Source organism: Physeter macrocephalus, unplaced genomic scaffold (genome assembly GCF_002837175.3).
Source record: "Physeter macrocephalus isolate SW-GA unplaced genomic scaffold, ASM283717v5 random_28, whole genome shotgun sequence".
Classification (NCBI taxonomy): Eukaryota; Metazoa; Chordata; class Mammalia; order Artiodactyla; family Physeteridae; genus Physeter; species Physeter macrocephalus.
This window is the reverse complement of record NW_021145314.1, coordinates 50,642-72,899: the sequence shown is the minus strand read 5'-3', so window position 1 is coordinate 72,899 and position 22,258 is coordinate 50,642. Positions and strand designations below refer to the sequence as shown.

The 22,258-nt window shown below is 49.5% G+C and overlaps 2 protein-coding genes across 6 annotated transcripts in view; one reads left to right on the top strand and one right to left on the bottom strand.

Annotated features, from left to right (window-relative positions):
- Positions 1–1,207: 1,207 nt before the first annotated feature.
- On the top strand, positions 1,208–21,304 carry LOC102975160 (chymotrypsin-like elastase family member 2A). Its single transcript, XM_007128369.1, has 9 exons — positions 1,208–1,266; positions 3,686–3,732; positions 3,993–4,080; positions 9,573–9,671; positions 10,821–10,949; positions 14,253–14,393; positions 16,534–16,675; positions 17,674–17,826; positions 20,844–21,304. The coding sequence occupies exons 1-9, from the start codon at positions 1,208–1,210 to the stop codon at positions 20,859–20,861; spliced, it is 876 nt and encodes a 291-aa protein (XP_007128431.1). The 3' UTR covers positions 20,862–21,304.
- Positions 19,807–22,258, bottom strand: part of CASP9 (caspase 9) — a 29,784-nt gene continuing 27,332 nt past the window's right edge. For 3 of the 5 annotated variants that reach the window (XM_007128328.4, XM_007128331.4, XM_007128332.4), the window contains one exon: positions 21,912–22,135. In XM_007128328.4, coding sequence (XP_007128390.2) covers positions 22,046–22,135 — 90 coding nt within the window. In that variant the 3' untranslated portion in view covers positions 21,912–22,045. Of the gene's footprint in view, positions 22,136–22,258 lie in introns of all 5 variants that reach the window. The other 2 variants (XM_007128329.4, XM_007128330.4) reach the window with 2 other exon arrangements.

Sequence of the window (22,258 nt, the reverse complement as noted above, 5' to 3'; positions counted from 1 at the left end):
CCCCCTGCATTGGGAGCGCAGAGTCTTAACAACTGGACCACCAGGGATGTCCTGAGTCTGCATTTCTTTTTTTTTTTAAGATTTTTTTGATGTGGACCGTTTTTAAAGTCTCTATTGAATTCGTTACAATATTGCTTCTGTTTTATGTTTTTTGGTCGCAAGTCATATGGGATCTTAGTTCCCCAAACAGGGATCAAACCCACAGCCCCTGCATTGGAAGGTGAAGTCTTAGCCACTGGACCTCCAGGGAAGTCCCCCCGAGTCTCCATTTCTAACCAGATCCTAAGCTATGCTGGTCCAGACCACTCTGTGAGTAGCGACGATCCAGACCAGAGTCACTACCGGGAGGCACAGGGGTGCAAACCCAAGCCTCTAACCACTGAGCGTATGGCTTCTCAGAGGAACCCTTATGAATGAGTCATACGCCCCGTGGGAAATTCGCATCTGCATCTCCCTGGCCCCGCTGAGACCTCAAAGACCCAACTGAGGCTAGAACTTTACAGATCGCCTTGTTGTCCCACAACAGATCAATGGGGGACTGAGCCCCAGAGGGAGAAGTGGGCTGTAAAACCCACTCTCTCTCCCAGCCTCCATTCCCCCTCCAGAAGCCTCCATTGTTATTTGGTGCTCTCCCTCCCCAGCACCTCCATCAGGAGCCTGGAGCCCAGACCTACAGGCGGGACTTGTGCTCCAGGCCTGGCCAATCCACCCTAGCAGCCCCTCCCCCACCACAACAATTGGCTCAGGGATGAGCATGTGACCTGAGGCAGATCCAATCAGAGAGAGTTGCAGGACTTCTGAGGGAATTACCAGGAAGCTCTCACTCATTCCCTGATGTGTCTGAGGATGAGGGATGCGAGGCTAGAACAGCAAAATGGGGGAAAGAGGAAGAGGGGATGGTTTTGCTCTCCAGGATACGTTCGGCAATGTGTAGAGACATTTCTGGTTGTCACAACTTAAGGGAGGAGGGAAGGGACTGCTGGCATCTAGTGGGTGGGGACCAGGATTGCTGCTAAATATCCTACAATGCACAGGAGGGCTCTCATAGCAAAGAACCATCACCCAAAAGGTCAATAGTGCCATGGTTGAGAAACCCTGGGTCAGAGATTCTGTAGCCCTCTTGTCCCCATTGGACAACCTGGAGCTTCTACAGGCCACTTAATGGAGCCTGAGAGTGGACTCTCACAGTGGAAAGCAGAGCCAAAAGATGGAGAGAAGCCGAGTCCTAGGGACATCACCAGAGCCCTGGATCCAGCTGTGCCTGAAGTGAGCCCTGCTCCTGGACTTTTCCATCTTGTGTGCCAGTGAATGACTCTTTGGCTTAAGCCTGTTTGATGAAGTTTTCTGTCACTTTCCAACCCTCCCAGCAATGTGGTGAAATAGGCCAGGCATATGTCCCTCCCACTGTTTCATTCATGGCCAGCCCCAGGCCAGAGGACCTGTGTGACTTGCCCAGGATCACACGGCAAGCCCACGGCATTCTTTGGCTTATGCCTGTTTGATGAAGTCTTCTGTCACTTTCCAACCCTCCCTGGTGAAATAGGCCAGGCATATGTCCCTCCCACTGTTTCATTCATGGCCAGCCCCAGGCCAGAGGACCTGTGTGACTTGCCCAGGATCACACGGCAAGCCCACGGCATGCACAAAACTGGTATTTGTCCAGTGACTTCATACAGGGAAAACCTTATTTTTATAGTAAAACGAACACAGATACATGGAACAGAATGGCATAGTCACATTAATTCAAGATAAAATAGGAAACTTCAGAAATAGTTTGTTGTTGTAGGGACTGCTACAGATTATAAACAAGAGCCCAAACTGTTAAAGGAGTTAGGGAATGCAGTTGAGACTAGAACCCAGATATTCTGACGTCTAGTGCAACGGGATTCTGTACCCCAGCCTCCTTCACCTTCCTCATGATCCTTGGGAGGGGAGATTACAAAATGTCTCACGCCCGTTTTCTCACCCATACAATGATCCTGCAATCAGGCCTGGATTGTTATCTAAGAAACTCGGGCCCAGGAGAGAAGTGACTTGTCCCTCCAAGCTATAATGCTCAGATCTGACTCAGTGAGGGCTTGAACTCAGATCTTAACAGACGGAGTCCACTTTCTGCTCTGCTTTTCTAGCTGGGCAAAAGGTAGAATCTGTGGTCACAGAGCAGGACTGTCTCCCCAGAGCCTGGCCTGCCTGGCACTGTGCTCAGACCACAAGCAATAAGAGTGAAGGTTTAGGGCTTCCCTGGTGGCGCAGCGGTTGGGAGTCCACCTGCCGATGCAGGCCACACGGGTTCGTGCCCCGGTCCGGGAGGATCCCACATGCCGCGGAGCAGCTGGGCCAGTGAGCCGTGGCCGCGGAGGCTGTGCCCCACCACGGGAGAGGCCACAGCAGTGAGAGGCCCGCGTACCGCAAAGAAAAAAAAAGAAAAAGGGAAAAAAAGAGTGAAGGTTTAAGGCAGAGCAAGAACATCCATCAGGAACCCTCGCTCATTTTCTCCACCCTTCCCCACCCCGCCAAAAACAAGGGGGTTATTGCAGTGCTAGGAGGACATTCGGAAGGCCACCTTCAGCGGCATCAAGTAAAGGGGCTTGGAAATCAGACCAACCTATGTTGGAATCCCCATTCTGCCGCTTAGAAGCTGTGTGATCTTGGGCAAGTCACTTTACCTCTCTGAACCTCAGCTTCCTCGCTTGAAATATGGGACCATTGTGCAAGGTTTTGTAAGGCTTAGATCAGGTAAGACATGTGAGTGCATCTGATGTATATGTTTGGTGAGTGTCAGCCTCCCTTTCTAAGAAGTTCCTGCTCTGACCCCACTTGGCAGATGAAGTTACTGGAGAAGTACAAACTGTTGTCGTCTTAGGAGGAGACAATAGATACATCTTGATCCAACCCAACAAAGCCCTCCTCGGCCAGCACTCCCTCCTCCCTGTTGATGGGACTGCCAACCCCTACCTGTGTGGGTCTGTTTTGTGCTTCTCCTAGGTAAGCATGTTCATGTTTTTCAAATCCTCACCACATTGTTGCAAAACAGACTGGGCACACGTTTCTCTGCCTGGTTCACAGAAGGGCAGGCCCCAGGCCTAGAGACTTCCATGGCTTGTCCAAGGTCACACAGCAAGCCATAGCATGGCCTAGAACAGGCTTCCTCAACCTCGGCACCACTGACGTTCAGGGTGGGATAATTCCTTGTTGTGATGGGCTGCCTGGGGCCTTATAGGATGTTTAACAGCATCTCTAGACTCTCCCCACTACATACCAGTAATACCCCATCCCCAGCCAAAAATGTCTCTGGACATTGTCAAATGCCCCCTTGGTAGGCAATACCAGCTCCATTGAGAACCACTGGCCTAGAATGCTGTTTGCTCAGCACGCTAACCTAATATTTTCTATGAAAACACAACTCCAAGGACCAACAACAATATTTTTCTTCTTCCCCTAACACATAACATAATCTCTTAAAAGCAGATAGAACCCATATTTCAATATCCATCTTTGGCATTTTTTCAAAGTAGTGCCAGGGTGACAGGTGGGGGAAATGGAAAAAAATATTTGGACACAGGCCATTTTTCCATTGGGCTTTGAGAAAATCCCTACCTTGCATATTCCTAGTGTAACTCTGGCCGATAAGCTCATTCATAAAAGCAGGGCCTTAGCCAGGGCCACACATATCGGACTCCTACAGACACACCATCATCAGGGCCCTATTGCTGTCTACATTGGTGGCTGGAGGTAAGTCCTGTCACCCAGAGGCCCTTTTTCAGTCTCCTGGTGGGACTGGGGATGGGACCTCCCTGTACCCACTGGACTCAGTCCTGTGGTTATAAGGAAGCTGGAGTTCCAAATAAGTGGAGCAGAGGGCAGGACCCTACAACCCGTGGGGATCCTTCCAGAACAGGGATTCTCTAGTTGGGATTTGGGAATTCAGCAAGCGTAGGTTACATCGTTTGGGTCATTGCTTCCTGGGCTCACAACGCTTCCTCTTTTTACAGCTCTCAGCTGTGGGCTCCCCACTTACCTGCCCAACCTGCCCAGGGTGGTTGGAGGTGAAGATGAGAGAGGCAACAGCTGTCCCTGGCAGGGGAGTCCCCCCACCCCTCCACTTCTGCCCCCCTGCCCTTACCTACCTCACATCACCCCTTTGCCCTCCACCACGGGGTCTACTGCACTGGCAAAGATGAGGATTGGTGGGGACTCAGAGGGCAGGATGGGAAAATTAGCCAATAAAAAATACATTTCTGTGCCCTTGGTCAACCTTGGGGGTGGAGGGAGAGGTGCCTTCTCCAGCCTCGATAAAGACCTGCCCTACCCCACAACCCATACACACAAATTCACAAATACAGTCTTGCTCTGTTAACCAATCAGATGCTTGCTTACACATGTACTGTTATCCTATGAACCATTCATCACCCCCTATGCAAATATTCCTTGCTTCAAGGAACCAACCAGTGCAAATTAACTCCTTTTTATTTTTGTAATTTTTGGCTGTGTTGGGTCTCATTGCTGTGCACGGGCTTTCTCCAGTGGTGAGCAGGGACTACTCTTCATTGCGGTGCACGGGCTTCTCCTTGCGGTGGCGGAGCACGGGCTCTAGGCTTGTGGGCTCAGTAGTTGCAGCGCATGGGCTCGGTAGTTGTGGCTTGCGGGCTCTAGAGCGCAGGCTCAGTAGTTGTGGTGCACGGGCTTGGTTGCTCCACGGCATGTGGGATCTTTCCGGACCAGGGCTCGAACCCGTGTCCCCTGCATTGGCAGGCGGATTCTTAACCACTGCGCCACCAGGGAAGTCCCGCAAATTAATTCTTAACTACAGGCAGGTAGATGCTACCAATGAAAGTAAATGCTTCCTTATCTTAAAATAATCCTAGTGATATGGAGACTAAAAATTCTGGTTGGGGCACGGGCACAAATTACCAGGGCCTGTTAGTGGTAGGACTCCCGAAGAAAATACGTGAGGCTTACATTGACATAAATAAATATTGTAAAATCTCTCTAATCTGACATGATTGGGACTGAGTAGTTGAAAGGTTGGTTATAGAGAAATTATTAGAAACCACACATACATTTTTTAAACATTTTATTTTAATTTAAAACCTGTAAATATATATATTTGTTCACCAGTCTGTCTTGTGTAAACCACCCCCCGCAACACATCATCTATAATTCCGTTTCTTTAGAGTAGAGCAATAACTGTGAGACATTCAAGAGGCCATCGGAATGAGCTCTTCCAGATTTTTATGACTTATTTTCTCAATTTTTCAGTTTTCTCGTCGATGCCTAATTTCACAGCAACTTTTCAAAAGTCAGGGTTATCTGGTCTCTTCCAAGCATTTAACTTAGTTTCCATATAAATCACAACTCACTTTTTGAACTCATGTTTCATCGGTTACGTGTTTAATCAATTTACACGATTACAATACAAGCACAACTGGCATACACAGGTTTGGGAACAAAAAGGTTGAATTGGGGTGAGTGCTAGTGGTGAGTGTTCAGGGCGCCCCATACAGCCGTCAGTATGATTCACGGAGGGAATGGCAACATCCGTTCATCTTCCCCTCAATTAAGAGAGCTTCAGGGGCTTCCCTGGTGGCGCAGTGGTTGAGAGTCCGCCTGCCGAGGCAGTATGATTCACGGAGGGAATGGCAACATCCGTTCATCTTCCCCTCAATTAAGAGAGCTTCAGGGGCTTCCCTGGTGGCGCAGTGGTTGAGAGTCCGCCTGCCGAGGCAGAGGACGCGGGTTCGTGCCCCGGTCCGGGAAGGTCCCACATGCCGCGGAGCGGCTGGGCCCGTGAGCCATGGTCGCTGAGCCTGCGCGTCCGGAGCAAAAAAAATAAGAGCTTCAATCATAGATGGTGACTGATAGTTCGCAGTTTATACGCTTGGCTCTTGCGTATTTTGCCAATTCTTTCGGCACTTCTCTCACACTCCCATAATATATTTTTTCTGGGAAGTTGGAAGAGAGATCCTACACCTCCCCCTTAAGCAGAGGTCACCCTTGTGCTGAGAACCAATCAGAGCTGCCTACCAAAATATTTCCTCATCCTCTGGACCCACTGACACTGCTGGTACAAAAGCATCCTTGCCTTGGGAACTGATTAATGTTGGTCTTGGAAGTGTCTCTCTACACTTCCTGCTTCTGCTTCCCTGGGAGATTTTTTTATTGGGGTTGGTGGGCAGGTCAAGCAGGGTGGGGACCAGGGGTGGGGACTTTGGGGGCAAAATCTAAGGGGGCACCACAAAACTCAGTAACCAAAATGAATATTTAAATACAATATTTTTTTAAAATCAAACTTTTTCATAACGAACAAAATATCAAAATTTTAAACAAATATAATTTGCTCTGAGTTGCCTGAGAGGTCTCTTTTGTTCCACACTCACCCCAAGATTATGATCCTAGATCATAACCCACCAGACACTCGAAAATAAAGTGCTAGGTGATTCAAAATTAAAGTAGGATGTGTAAAGTTTCCAGACAGATTGTAGAGCCAGACGATCCCTGCTCTATCACATAGTAGCTGTATGAGAGGAGCAACTCAATTTACCTTTCTCGGTGGGTAATATTAAAAATGGATAACAGCCCTTATGGCGTGGACCACATTGTACAAATTTCTATCGGTTGCCTTAGTTTACTCATCTGTAAAATGGGAATAATAATAGTGCCTCATGGGATTGCTGTGATTATGATGTGAGCTGATTCACACTCTGAGCTCAGAACAGTGTCTAGTATATAGTAAGTGTTCAAATTATTAGACATTTAAAGTGTTAGCTATTGTAATTGTTGATCATCCCAAGAGCCCCGGACAGGCATTATGGCATTATGATTCTCATTTTCTAGACAAGGTAACTGGGGCTTAGAAAAGTTACATAAGTGCCCAAAGTCACCCCGTTAGCCTGGGGGAAAGTGGAGATTCAAATTTGGTTCAACCTTTGCTCTTTTGGCCACACTTAGCTACCCACAAATTATATGTTTCCATATTATTTCAAATTTTCACATCTGTAGGATGGTTGCAGCCTATTTTCAGATTTTTGGGGTGGGGACATCCTTTTAGGTGTCTTTTTAAATTTTGTCTAATTTTAAGCATCGTTTAAAAAGCCAGTTCATCTAAGGCCCCTTAATGTCAGGCAAACAAGAAAATGCCACGTGGATAATCAGAAATGAGGATGTTTGGAGAAAAGCAGGCATCATTCCTGCTTTTCCTCCACAGGAACCCTGGTCAGAGCACACAATGCTCTGTTGTCACCTCCCTTCTCTCTGCTTGGCCTTGGCAAGGACTTGAAAGGAAGGGGAAGGAGATGGGACAGCTTTGGCAGAGAACCAAGCAGTGCCAAATGCAACTGCCTTAAAGTTCCAACCCACACCTATTAAACTATCAAATCTAAATAGAAACACGTTTTTGTTTTAAAAAAAATGAGGGACTACCCTGGTGGCGCAGGGGCTAAGAATCCACCTGCCAATGCAGGGGACACGGGTTCGATCCCTGGTCTGGGAAGATCCCATATGTCGCAGAGCAACTAAGCGTACGTGCCACTACTATTGAGCCCACATGCTGCAACTACTGAAGCCTGCGCGCCTAGAGCCCATGGTCCGCAACAAGAGAAGCCACCGCAATGAGAAGCCCAAGCACCGCAATGAAGAGTAGCCCCACTTGCCGAAACTAGAGAAAGCCCGGGCGCAGCAACTAAGACCCAATGCAGCCAAAATTAAATAAAATAAGATACATTTTTTAAAAATACCGAAATATTTTTTTAAAGTTGAGGAGCTGTAGGGTAAGGTACACTTATGTATTTTCATATTCCTATCAGTGAGTTTAGTCTTGAGGGAAAAACTAGAGCAACAGGTGACAAGTTCTGCAGGAAAGACCAGACCCTTGCCTGGTGAGTCTACTTTCATTCATTCACTCACTCATCCATTCATTCATTCATTCGCTGATTCACTCACTTGTTCAATTTATTAAGGACCCACCATGAGACATGTACTGTTCTAGGCACCTGGAATACAGCAGTGGGAAAAAAAATTCACAGAGCTTATATTAAAGTGGGAGAGTGAGACAATAAACAATTGAATGGGTAAATTCATAACATCAGGTGATGATAGATACTATGATGAAGAATAAAGCAGGACCAGAGGAAAAGAGACATGTGTGTTCATATGTGTGCATACGTGTGTAAGGATGTACGTGTGCACATGAGTGTGCATACTCTGTTTTAGGTAAGGTCACAGAAGGCCTCACAGAGAAGAAAACCTTGAGCACAGACCTGTAGGAAGTGAAGGAGAAAGCTATGCTAATACATAAGAGAAGAAGAGTCCAGGCAGAAGGAACAGCAAGTGCAAAGGCCCTGAGGCAGAAGTGGGCTTGGTGTATTTCCAGAACCTCGCGGAGGTCAGTGTGGCTGGAGCAGAAGGGAGTGGGAGCCTATAAGGTCAGGGAGGTCATGTAGAGACTTGTAGAGCCTTGTTCAGTTTGGGGTTTTACACTGTGTAATAGGGGGAGCCACTGGCTGTTCGAGCAGAGAAGAGATATAATCATGCTTACATTTTAAAAGGATCATTCTGGCTGCTGTGTTGAGAAATGGGGTGAGGGAGGGGCCAGGGGGAGAGCAGGGAGAATACATAGGAAGCTACAATAATAATCCAGGTGAGAGTTAAAGATGGTTGGGACCAGCAGTTGAGGCGGTAAGAGGGATACGTTCTGTCTACATATTCTGGAAGTAGAGCTGATGGGATTTGCTGGTAGATTAGAATGAGGCATATGAGAGAAAGAGAAGCATCAAATTCACTGCCTAGTGTTTTGGCCTGAGCAGCAGGTACAGTGGGGTTGCCATTTACCAAGATGAGAAAGCACAGACTTGAGGGGGGGGGAGAATCAAAATTTTGGTTTACATATATTAAATCGGAGGAATATGTCCTAAAGAAATAGCTCCCAAGAAGGGAAAAACCCCAACAAGTCATGTTGCCAAAAGATGTTCAAAACAATCACTTTTTATTTATTTTCTTTTTGGCTGCGTTGGGTCTTCTTTGCTGCACGCGGGCTTTCTCTAGTTGCGGTGAGCGGGGGGCTACTCTCCCTTGCGGTGCGCGGGCTTCTCATTGTCGTGGCTTCTCTTGTTGCGGAGCTCGGGCTCTAGGCGCGTGGGCTTCAGTAGTTGTGGCACACGGGCTCAGTAGTTGTGGCTCGCGGGCTCTAGAGCGCAGGCTCAGTAGTTGTGGCGCACGGGCTTAGTTGCTCCGCGGCCTGTGGGATCTTCCCGGACCAGGGCTCGAACCCGTGCCCCCTGCATGGGCAGGAAGATTCTTAACCACTGTGCCACCGGGGAAGCCCAACAATTACTTTTTAATAGTGTCTTTATTTAAATTTTTGACATTTTGTTCATCAGAGATTTTTTGTGCTGATTTTCTAATGATTATTAAAGTGTTATTTATCCTGATTACTGAGTTTCTGGATGCCCCCTTAGATTTTGCACCTGAGGTGAGTGCCTTGCTCACCTTACCCTGGCCCCGCTCTCAGGGCTGGGAAGCTGCGGAGCAGAGGAGCCTGGTCCTTTCAGTGGCCAGAGCACCTGCACTTCCTCCCCGGTCTCCCTGCAGCACAGCTCCAATGGCCGGTGGCACCACACCTGCGGAGGGGCTCTGATAGCCCACAACTGGGTCCTGACAGCTGCCCACTACATCAGGTAAATGCTCTTCCCAAGTCTCCCAGCCCACTCACCCCACTGGCCAGGGCTCACCTCTCGGAGTTGGAGCCCAGATGGCCTGAACCACCCTGCGTAAAGGAGCCTTGCACATAACCACTTCCTCAGCCGAGAAACATGTTCTCATCAGTGTAGAGTTCAGTCTGTTGGTCAGTTGATGGGCCCATACATGACATGGATTAAGTATCCCTTGCGGGGCGCTGAGGGGGACTATGGAAAGGGAGGAGCCCCATTTCCTGTCCTCTTGGGGGAACTAGATGTGGCCTCAGGATCTGGAACTGGGTTCGCTTGAGCAACTTGAACAACTACTCCAAGCCTCAATACCATCACCTGCTAAAAATCAGGGAACGGAATTTAGTGTGGATTAAAGGTGGTGATGCGTTAAAGGGGCTGGCTCTCAGGAAGTGCTCAGTAAAAGTGAACTAGCACCATTATAAAGGCCCACAAGGGACAGGAAAGGCTCTGTGACATTCGTCGTGCACCTGTCCTCTTCCCTCCCTACAGCCTCTGCTTATCTCACACCGGCCGGTGCTTGCTGGAGTTTCCGCTGGGCCAATGTGATGCTCTCATAGCCACGAGAGGTCCCTCCTCCTCACCTGATTTACAAGTTCTATGAGGCGGGCGGGGGGGAAATAACAGAGGCCTGGGCATCAGGGGTCCTGGTTCTAGCTCTGAACTGTCACTAACGAGCTGCAAGACTCTGGACCATTTACTCCTCCCTGAGCCTCAGGTTCCCCATCTAAAAACGGGAGGTGAGGGGTTAAACTAAAAGATGCCCTGGAGGGTAAACGACTGCTGTCATCTCTGTATCCATCACACTTCCCCCGTAGTAACACAGAGTTTATATGATTATAACTTTTATTTTATATCATAGTTTACAGTTGGTATAATATAGTGGCAATTACCGTTTGGTTATAGTTATTATAACTAACCGATTGCCCGGAGGGAAGAAAAATTCCCGGCGCCAACTAGTAGCTCTTGGAGCAGCCACTGACTTGGGCCCATCCCAGCATTGTCCAGAGCCAGGCCTCCAGACAGTGCATTGGTCGGGGTGTCCCTGCCCATAGGGGCCCAGAGAGAGGAAAGGACAGCCCAGAGCTTACCTTCCCCGCTCGGCCCCCTCTCTCCCAGTTCCACCAGGACCTACCGCGTGGTGCTGGGCCAGCACTGGCTCGCCACCCGTGAGCCCGGCTCGCTGGCCGTCAAGGTCTCCAAGCTTGCGGTGCAAGAGGACTGGAACTCCAACCAGCTCTCCAAAGGGTGTGTTCTGTCTGGGTGCGCTTAGGGGGTGGGTTGGCAGGGGTGCAGAGAGGGGGTGGGGCGTCACCCAGAAGGCAGTGGGTGCAACCCTGCCCCATCCTTTGCTGCTTCTGTAGGGAGTGGGGAGGAGCTCTTGGCCCCAAAGATGCCTGGGCTGGGGTGTGACTAGGGGAGGGAGAGGCAAAGACTGTCAGAGTGACCTGGATCTCCTGCCAGTTAAGCCTGCAGCTCCCCCGTCCACCCCAGGCACTCACTGACCGTGTATTTATTCTGTGCCAAGTCCCGGGGACACAGGGATAGGTCTGCAGGTCCCACTATGAGTGGAGTAGGACACAGTCCCTCCACTGTCCCCTACTCTGTGCCCCCGCCCAACACGCCTTTGACATTTTTCAAGGATTCCCTGATACTCTGCTGGGACAGCCTGGGGTAACACACACAAGAAGCTGGCAAGGGGTGCAGAGCTCTGCAAAGCCCCCCAGTGACTGTTCCCCGACTTGCAGGGAGATGGCAACTCCGCTTCCCCCAACTCCTCGTAGACAAGCACATACCATCCTATGTTCACCCGCCATGTCCCACACGCCGTGCTGGGTGCTGGACGCACAGAGATGCGCAGGTCACCTCGCCTGCTCTCAGGAGCCCATGGCCAGAAGTGTGGCTGGAAGGCAGTGCCGGGTGGTGGTTAGGGGTCGAGCTTCTGGAGCCTGGAGGCTTAGATATGAATACTGACCGTGCGGCCCAGCACGAGTTCCTTAGCTTTTCTGTGCCTCAGTTTCCTCTTTGGTAAAATAAGGACAGTAATAGTGTCTACCTCTAGGGTGGCTGTGAGGATTAAATGAGATAATGTATGTAAAGCACTTAGAAAAAGTCCTGGCACATGATAGGAACCATATGTGTGGGCTATTAGCAGTAGTAGTACAATAATGGTGCAATAAAGAGGTGTAAGTGCTGGGATCTATGTCTGAGCCATCAAAGTAGAGGGGAGTGGTCCCAGGAAGTGGAAAAAAGGAGGGAGAGGAAGAAGAGGAAGGGAAGGTTCTCTGCCCGTCAGAAAACTGGCGGAAGCAACCCCTTCCTCCCGCCCGGTCCACTCTCAAGGTGCATTAGAGATTAATTCACATCTAATTCCCCTTCTAGCTGGAAGTTGGCAAGGGCTGGGCCATGCCTGATTCACCCCTGAATCTCCACCCCCTATCCCAGGGAGCGGGCACATGTAGGGGCAGGGAATATTTGCTGGAACATCAGATTTCTTTCATCATCACTAATCCTGAGATCCAGGTGGTGTTAAACAAAATTCAGAGCCATGGGTTCACTCACGCCTTCATTCCACAGGTATCTGTTGGGCACCTACTATATGCCAGGCCCTGCTCTAGGCACCAGGAAACAACAGTGAGTGAAACACACAAGGCCCCCAGTCCTGCGGGGTTTAGGGGACAGCCTAAACCCGAGCATATCATTGGAGTTCAGGGGACTCCCCCTTTCTGATCACACAAGCAAGCATAGGCACTCCAGTGACCAGCAGAGACTGTGCCCAGCCAGCCCGGTCTTCCACCAGGTCGGGCAGGAGTGGTGGGGGTCGCCAACCCTCCAGAACCTCACAGTCCAGACCGCCTTCCCAGTGAGCTCTCTTCCAACCCCAGGAGTTAGTTTGCACAATCACGCCAACTAACACTTAGTGCTTTCCTTGTGCCAGGCACTGTGCTAAGTGTTTCCTGAGTGTTATCATATTTATTCCTCACAACAGCCCCAGGCGGGAGGTACTGTTATTATCCCCGACTCACAGATGAGGAAACCATGACCTAGGAAGTGAAGGAACTTGCCTGAAGTTACAGATCCAGAAAGTAGCATTAAATCAGGTATGATGTGCCCAGCAGTGGCCTGATCTGAGCACATCTTCAATACACTTTCATCATCATTGTCGCCATGATTGTCCCCACTTTCTGGGGACAGAAAGTTATCTTCCCTTTTCCTGCTTCCCCATCACCTTCCCGAAACCCAGAGGTATCCATCATCCTCTCCCAATCCCCAAGAGCAGATCTGCAGTTCCAGAAGGGCCTTTAGAAAGAAGAACCCCAGCCATCTCTTCAAATTTGCATAATTTATCCACATGCAAGGCCTCTTCTGCAGCCCGAGATGCCACTCCTGAACGGCTGCCCAGAAAGTTCACTCTGCCAAATCTTCCAGAAGACTCCGCATCACAGCCCTGGGGAGAGCAGGAGGACGCCCTGTGGCCATAACACCCTGTGATCCTTCATCCAGGCAGCCTGCTGTGGTCCAGCACCAATGATGGTGCACAAAGGACGCGGGGCGTCCGTGAGTCATGAGTCAGTCTCTGCTCCCAAAGGGACTTGTCAACTAGATGAAATACACACAGACGTGATGCTGGAAAGCCGTAAAACGACACAGAATGGGTCCAGGGAAGCCTTAAGAGATGGGGAGGAGATGGGTGGGCAGAGAGTGGAGAAGGACCTTTTCACATACATGTGGACTCTCTATGTGGCCTGGGCTTCTTCACGGCACAGAGGTTAGGATCCAAGAACAGGAATCCTGAAGGACCAGACAGAAGCTGCATTTTCTCATGCCCTAGTCTCAGAAGTCACATGGTGTCACTTCCTCTATATCACAGTCCCCCACCCCCCAACCAGAGGGAAGAAACCCAGACCCCTCCTCCCAAAGGACAGAGTGTCAACATCACATTGCAACAAGCACCGATGGGATGGGAGATCTCATTGCAGCCATCGTGGAAAATGTAACCTGCCAATCACTAAAGGTTTCCTAGACAAGGACGTGAGACTAATGGATAAATCTGGCCGCAGAACTCAAGGTGGAAGGGAGAGTAAAGAGTAAAGGCAAAAAGGCCTTTCAGCCTGAACATCTACTGTTTTCTAAACCAAACATAGGAGGCATACGGCTGGGACAGACATTACCAAGCAGGCATGGATTTATTTCCTTGCCGACCCTGGACAGAGCCTCAGAATCCTTGTCAACACAGCCTGCCAGGCAGCCACAAACTAATCCATCAGAGTGGATATTGCAAGACAAACCTATTTGCCCTCCCTGTTCTGTACAGTCCCCTGAAAGGCCTCAGGGGAATTTAGGGCTCCAAGCTCCACCAGGGACAAAATGCAATCCTGGGGTTTAACCACAGCTGCTCCCCAATCCCTCGTAGCCCCAACAGAAGGAAGATTCACCATCAGGCTGGCCGAGGAGGGGGTTCAATGGTCCCCGCTGGGGCTAGAATCAGAAATATAATTGGGGCAGGACCAGTCAACCCTCTCTTTATGCTCTGCCTCTTTACAAACCCAGGAACGACATTGCCCTGCTCAAACTCGCCAACCCCATCGCCCTGACTGACAAGATCCAGCTAGGCTGCCTACCGCCCGCTGGCGCCATTCTACCCAACAACTACATCTGCTATGTCACGGGCTGGGGAAGGCTGCAGAGTAAGTGGGTGCCAGGAACCCCAAGGATCCCAAGGGAGGGAAGGGAGGCAATGTCACCCCTGTCCAGTCAGGGGCTCTCTCCCCACTCATCATCCAGGGAGTCTGGAAAAAATGGCTGCTGCCTTGGAGAAGCAGGATAGTGTAGATGGGCAAGAATTCAGACTGCCTGGGTTCAAATCCAGCTCCTCCACTTACTTGCTATGTGACCTTTGGCACGTTATTTAATTAGCTTTTCCACACTGAAGTTTCCTCATCTGTAAAACGGGGATAATAACAGCACCTGTATCACAGAGTTGTCAATAATCCATGGGAAGCACTTAGCCCAGCGCCTGGCACATAGTAGGTGTTGTGTGTTAATTGTTGTCACTGTCGCTATGACAGAATGAGGGTTATATTGACTACATGACTTCTGGCACAGAAGTCCCTTTTCTTTTTCTCCCCCTTTTCTGGCCATGCCATGCGGCATGTGGGACGTGGGATCTTACTTCCCCAGCCAGGGATCGAACCCATGCCCCCTGCAGTGGAAGCGCAGAGTCCTAACCACTGGACCACCAGGGAAGTCCCCAGAAGTCCCTTTTTATGGCCCAAAGCCAGAGTCCAAAATAGCATTCACTCTGTGACCTCAGGATTCCAGAGCTCCACAAAGGTCCCTGGGGCCCTCATCAGACTCTCTGCTCCCCATCTCAAAACTCTTCTGTCCCAGGTGCCACCTGACCTTACTGCTCAGACCCTGGCTACATGTGGGTCTCCTTTTGACATAAGCCCTAAGGGTGAGAAATCGAATGACAGTAGGCCACCAAGAAGGAACAGAGGACCTGCCCTCCCCTTGTAAAATCACCAGAGGTTTGGAAAACTCTGGGAAGGCTCATGCAGATAAGTGGTTATTTTTTTTTCATAATGACATATATCTATAAGTATAAGTGACACGTTTTTTACAGAGGTACATCAACACACATACACTCAAATTAGTATCACCCTCTTGCCTGGCTTATCTGCAAAAACATGGATACATGGAAACTCAGCAGAAGTAAGAAGTGGGAAATGTATCTCATGCTTATTGAGATACAAGCACAAGCACTGGCTCATTTATCAGAAAACACCCAGGCAGAAAGTATTTCACTGGAGGCAGCAAGAGCCAGGGAAGGGTCCAAATGCTTGGCTTTATACCCAGCTCTGTTGGTCACTAGCTGTGTAACCTTAGCGTCAGTTTTCTCATCTGTAAAATGGAAATACAGTTGGCAAAGATTAAAAGAGATGACAAAAGAGATGTGAAAATGCTTATACACTTGCAAAATATAATACAGGTTAGACTAGAGTTAATTAGGATGGTCTTGGGAAAGCTGCTTAACTTCTCTTGGCTTCAGTGTCCCATCTGTCCCAATGTCCAAAACAGGAATAAATACTTACTGTGAGGATTAGCTTAGTATTTTGAACGGCCTAATAAAATGCAAGTGAAGAATATTATTAGTCTTTGACATGAGTAGCAGTGATGATAGTAATGAAAGTGATGGTGGCAGTGTCGTTGGGAGCCATTAGGAAAGCTCTACTTTCAACGCATTCAAGTATTTTTCCCAAGCTGGGTCTCCAGATGCCAGCAGGCTCACCATCACATTTAAGGTAAGTGGTAGAAACCATGGAGCCAGCACAGCAAGATGGAGAGTTTGTTATAAGGATTTAAGAGACTCAGCCAAGGCCAGAGACAACCAGGCTTCAGGAACAGGAGAGAATCAGGGGCTGAAAGACTATGAGAAACTCAGGAAACCCTCTCTCAGAATTTCTTTTCTTCATGGATCTACTTCATCCTTCTCTCTCTAGAAGAAAATGGCAGCCACTACCAGCAGCTCCCAGATTTATATCCTCTCTGGCTGGGATTTCTTAGTCCCACCCCCAAATTCCCAGGAGAAGGAGCTCATTGGCTTAGCTGGGGTCAGGTGTTCACCCCTGAACCAATCAGCAGTGGCCAGAACACTACCCAATCAACTGTGAGGATACGGTATGGGCAAACTTGGCTGCTCCCATGGCAACCTTATGGATGGAGGGAAGTAAGAGGGATCAGGAAGAAAGGGGCTGGGCATCCACTACTTGCTTTTTCTCAGGAGTCCCTTTGTCCCTGTAACACCTTCTCTCTTGTCTCATGCAGCCAGCGGAGCTCTTCCTGACATCCTGCAGCAGGGCGAGCTGCTGGCTGTGGACTCTGCCACATACTCCCAACCTGGTTGGTGGGGCAGCACTGTGAAGACCAATATGATCTGTGTTGGGGGTGATGGTGTGATCTCCAGCTGCAATGTGAGTGCAGGAAGTCAGGGGACCCCCCCACACACACACCGACAAAATGAGGCTGAGGATGGGGAGAGTCTCTCAGGGTCCTAGACTCCATCCTCCCACCTGCTGGCAAAAGCACTGGGAAACAGCTTCACACATTTGAACCCTGACCTTTGTCCTTGCAGTCTCCAGAAAAGATGTTTTGAGATTCTCCTTGTAGTAGTGTCCACCGTCTCACTGCTGGGAAGTCCTTCCTTGGGTCTCATTGAGGTCTCTCATTACTGTCATCTCTCTTATTCTTTCCTCTGTGTAGTAAGGGAGCCAAGGGGACATATTTGCTGGGTTAGGACCTTTCTAAGGTGATTTCAAGTTTATCTGTTGAATTAATCCCATTCATGACCCAACGTGTCCCTTCATGGTAGTTGCCACAGAGCCTTTCTGATACAGTGTCTTAACCAAAAGGACTTGCTATGTGGTGGACTTTGAAGCGGAGTGGGGACAGAGCGGGAAGGGGCTTCACATGTCCTTCAGATCACACTGGGCCCCTACACTCTCTGCCCAGGCAGACGGGCCCCCAGGAAACTCCGTCAACGGGAGGAAATGGCCGGTGGTGATTGAGCGCGTGGCATTCTAACTCTGGGACACGTCTCAGCTCCTTCACTTACTGCTTGCACAGCCTCAGTCTGAGGGCTTCTGTTTTCCTCTTTGATAAAACGGGGATACTGCAACACTTACCTCACAGGTTTTGGTAAAGATTAAATGAGATAAGGCCTATAAAGTGCTTAGCACCATTCCAGGCACACAGAAAGAATAAATGCTAGTTCCTGTTGGTATTATGGTGCCATCCTGAGCTGTGACCGCAAGGGCTGGCCTCCGAGAATATGGCAACCCACCATGGAACAATATAAATGCACTGCCAACATGTAAAACACGGGGCTCTGAAGGGTAGCCCCTTCCCCTCCCCTCCCATCGCCCCACCCAAGCTCAAAGGCCCCTCCTGACAGAACTCTGGCCTTCCCCAGGGGGACTCCGGCGGACCACTGAACTGCCAAGCGGCTAATGGCCAGTGGCAAGTGCACGGCGTGGTCAGCTTCGGGTCCTCCCTCGGTTGCAACTACTACCACAAGCCCTCCGTCTTCACACGGGTCTCCAACTACATTGACTGGATCAATTCGGTGAGAACCGGACCAGCCCTGTGCCCCCCAGGCCCTGCCCTGGCCCTGGCCCCATGACGGCCATGCCCACCTGAGTTCTGAGGACCCCCTCCCTCCTCTTGAGAGCTAGGAGGCTGCAGACCTGGGCAACCCCTGCAGGATCCCCCATAGGCCCCAAAATTTCTGTGTGAGTTGAGTGAAAAGGCACATAGAGGGTGGTCTTGTCCAAAGAGGCTGAAAATAAAGGTTACTCCTCCAGCATTAATAGCAGGTTCCCTAGGATTCATGGGGTATTTTGGTTTTGCTTATCTACATGTAGGCCCAGACCCCACTGTCCAATGCTATATTTATCTGCAAAGCCCAAAACCTGGTTGTTTGAGATCCTCACAGCCTTAATTATTGGAAATTAGTCATTCTAAAGGGTCCCCCAGCTGTTCTGTAGGGTGACCAATCATCTCAGTTTGTGCTGGACCGGGAAGTTTCCTGAGATGCAGGACTTTCTGTTTCAGACCAAGGCAGTCCAGGTAAATGGGGCTGAGCTGATCCCACTATGACTGTGAATGTGTCCCCAGAGAGCTTTAGCCTGTGAGCTCAAAACCAGTGCCTCACAAACTTCCACACCAGCTCAATTCCTATTTTTTAAAAACAATGAATAAACATTCATTTATAATGAAAACCAGAAAAAAATTTTACTAAAAAAAAAACCCAAAAACTGGTACCAATCTTGGGAGCAGCCATGGATACAATCAGAGGTAGGTGGCAGCAGCCAGAACAGGGAGAGCTGTCACAGGAAGGGCAGGCCTTGCGGGGGGGGGGGCGGGGGACCTGGGGGAGGGCGGAGGAGGCATCGTGCCTGGTAATGGATGCTGGAGGGGAAGAGGAGGACACCGTGCCGATCGGGGGCACTTTTTTACCCACCTCCCAGCAATGCCACCACCTGGGTTTGCTCTTCTGTAAAACGGGACTTGAACTAGACCAGGACTCATCCACTTTTTTAGGAGGCAGAACAAGACAGCGTTGTGGTGTTTGTGACAGAGCCCCCAAAGAAGGGAAAGCTGGCATCTGGTTTCATTATTTCAAGTTGAATTTACAGAGAGCTGTGTAATTAAATCAAACCGACACTCCATTATAAAATCAAATATGATGTCACAGCCGTGAGCTTGCAGTCCCAGGAGGAAAACGCCACTGTCAAATGGGCACTGTCAAAATAAGCAGGTGGCTGCCTCCGAGTTTTCCCATTAATACTTGAGGGCTCCTTGTTCATTTGTCTGTCTGCTGGCATTTCTCTGCCAACAAGTGGTTACAGGCACCAGAAGTTCCAGAAAAGTTTGTTGGAGAAAAAGGTAAAATCAAGAAGAGAGTGGCCATTAACTTACAAGGTTTTTTCTGTCCATTGGGGGAAAGCTCTGGTCCCCTTTTGGCAGAGGAAAACCTGAGTCCAGCTTTGGAGGTGCCACCAGCATTTCAAAAGAGCCTGGCCCGAGACGGATTAGATGAGAGGATGCTTAGGGCCTTTTCCCAGCCAAATCCGAGGATCCTTTCCAGCCCCAGCTGCTGCGTGAGTCACCATGCCGGCTGGCCCTGGCAGCGCCCTGGGGGCCCCGAGCAGGGTCAGGAGCAATTGTCCTATCTTTTGGTCCCAGCATCAGCTGTTCCCAGCCACAGACACAAGCACAGCAGAGCAGGTCTCAGCCGAAAGCCTGGCCAGATGTCAGAGGGGATCAATGGGGAAAGCAAGCCTTGCGAGGCAACCGGGCAGAGGCCCTAGGTTCCCGGGACAGCAGCCAGGGCAGGCTCATGTGCCTGTGACAGGTTCCAGGAGCAGCAGAGCCAAGCTGCCAGCTGTCCTCTGGTAGAGGCCACCCCGGCAACTGCAGAGGGGCCAGCGGAGCCTTGCAGTGGTCCCAGACCAGGGGCACACTGTGTGCAGCTTGGAGTTCCAAACCCAGACAAGCGACGAGCCAAGGTCAGGGGCTGGGAGGCGACAGGAGACAGGTGGCCAAGGGCATTCATCCTTTCAACAGATGTTCGCTGAATGACAGCAACACATGAATCTGCAGCATTCACCAGCTTTATTTTTATTTTTATTTTAGAAGGTAATACATACTCTTGGTAAAAATATTAAAAGCATATCAAGCGTATTAAAAGTGTATCAAGTAAAAAAGTAGACATCCCCCTTGTATGACATCTGCAGTTCTACCCCCCCAGAGATAATCATAGCCAATGGCTTGGTGTGTGGTCTTCTGGATTTATTTCGGTGCATCTATAAAATATCTATATACGTACATAAACATACTGTCTTCTAACCAAAAATAGGATTTTACTCTCCATTACTGTTCTCTGTTCTGCAGCTTAGTCGTTTCACTTAACACCATATCATATTATACATGTGAGCCCATATATCTATGTCATTCTTTTGAACAGCTAAATACAATTCCATAGTATGAATATAATGAATGAAGCTTTCATCTGTTTCCTATTTTCCACTCTCACATGGCTGCAATGAACATCCTTGGACGCATATCCTTGCACACCGATGAGAGCATCTATGCTACAGAGATCCAGCAGCGTCACTGGATCACGGAGTCGGCACGTTAGGGTGTTTACTAGATGCCAAACCGCCTCTGAAAACGGGTTACAGCCCCACTCTCAGCACGTGATGGTGCCTTGACAACAGCAGGGATTGTTAACAATTCAGGGGCTCTCAAGCCTTTTGAGAAACAAATGAAATCTACAAACATGCCCGTCCATACGTTTGGCATATAATTTTTTAAGAGTTCCCAGGCCCCCCGCCCTGAAGCCCAAACTGAACTCCAGGCTAAGACTCCTTTTTACAGGAAGCCCCAACAGGTCAGTGTAAAGCTGTGATGACATCTTTTCTCTGGAGCATCATTAGAGCCCCTAGGGAGAGCTGCTTCAACGCGGGCCGCCTGATTCACACGGGCAGCGTGGAGCGGGGAGGGAGAAAGCCGGGAACCTGCAAGCAAGGGTCTGCTCTGCTGGGTTAACCTGATTATTTTCTTGTGTGTGTCCTGCAGGTGATTGAAAATAACTGAAAATAACTAACCACCAGAAGTCCCCGGGACTGTTTCGGACTTGGAAAGGTCACAGGAGGAAAATAATAATAAAGTGACAACTACATGAATCACATCTTGGTGAGAGTCGTATTAGCAAATCGTCCTCATATCTAGGGCCCTGAAAGCAAGAAACAGGCTGGGATTGAGGCAGCTTAAAGGCCTTGGTGGCGGGGGGAAGGGTGCGGGTCCTGCAGCCAGGAAGGTACCTGGAGGGGCGGGCTGGACTCAAGAAGACCTGGGCCTGGCCAGGCCTCTCCACTGGTTAATTGTGTTCCTTGGACAGGTGACTTAACCTCCCCGAACACACGGCTCCCACCCCAGTCACCTTCCTGTGATGGGGTAGGGGGGAAAGTCCAAAGAAATAAGAGCTGGGGAAATGTTTCCCAAAAATCCGAAGTCCCCTTTATATAAGGAAGAATAAAGAGTTAGAGCAAAATGAGGGAGGGAAATAGGTGAAAGAGAGTCCATATTCACCTAAGGTTTTGTTTTGTTTTGTTTTTAAGAACACTGCAATATACACAAAAATTGATAATTTTTAAAACTTCATTTAGGATTCACAGATTCTAACTCTTCAGACTCTAGTAGCCCCAAACTGCTGATCTAAAAGAGATGCTGGTCTGTTTGTCACCAAAATTTCCTGTAACTCAGTGGTTCTCCAGTGGGGGCCCACCAGGGAGATTTGGCAATGTCTGAAGACAGTTTTGGTTGTCACGACTCGGGGAAGGGGTGCTGCTCGCATCTAGTGGGGAGAGGCCAAGGGTGCCGCTAAACATCCCACAGTGCACAGGACGGCCCCACAACTAAGGATTCTCTGGCCCCAAATGTCAGCTGTGCTGAGGCTTTGAAGCCCTGATGTAGAGAAAACACAGGGGTCACAGGCCACAGCCACTAGGCAGGAACGGGCCACTGGCAAAGAACCCTGTGGTGTCCACGGCGTTCTGCTCCTCTTCTTCCATCGCCGGTCATTTGGCTCCAATTTAAAAGCTGCTAGGAGCGTGTCTGCAGCCCGGGGAGCGGGGGAAGAGCAGACCTCTACAGGCTACAGAATCCTTCAATGGGTGTCAGCCACGGTTGTAGGAAAGTCCAGGCCTCAGCCGCCACCAGGGCTGGAGCAGGAAGGTTCTGGGGTGAAAGGTAAGGCAGGGTGAGAGGCCCCAGCCTCATTACGTTTTAAAGAAAAGTTTTTTCCGGAGGAAATTAAAACAGCCAGGAATCTGTTTGTAAATGCCTTTCACTGAAACAGCATTAGCAACCTGTGAAAACAGGACCACAGGGAGGCCTGTGAGTTCTCTTGACTAAAGTTAAAAATTCCAAAGAAGGGCTGGGGGAGCATCCACCAAGTCAGAATTTTATTTTATTTATTTTTATTTATTTGG

Coding starts and splice junctions, on each gene's coding strand:
- LOC102975160 (XM_007128369.1), top strand. CDS start 1,208: ATGGAGAGAAGCCGAGTCCTAGGGACATCACCAGAGCCCTGGATCCAG. Junction 3,733..3,992: donor GTCTACATTGGTGGCTGGAG/GTAAGTCCTGTC, acceptor CTCTTTTTACAG/CTCTCAGCTGTGGGCTCCCC. Junction 14,394..16,533: donor TGGGGAAGGCTGCAGAGTAA/GTGGGTGCCAGG, acceptor TCATGCAGCCAG/CGGAGCTCTTCCTGACATCC.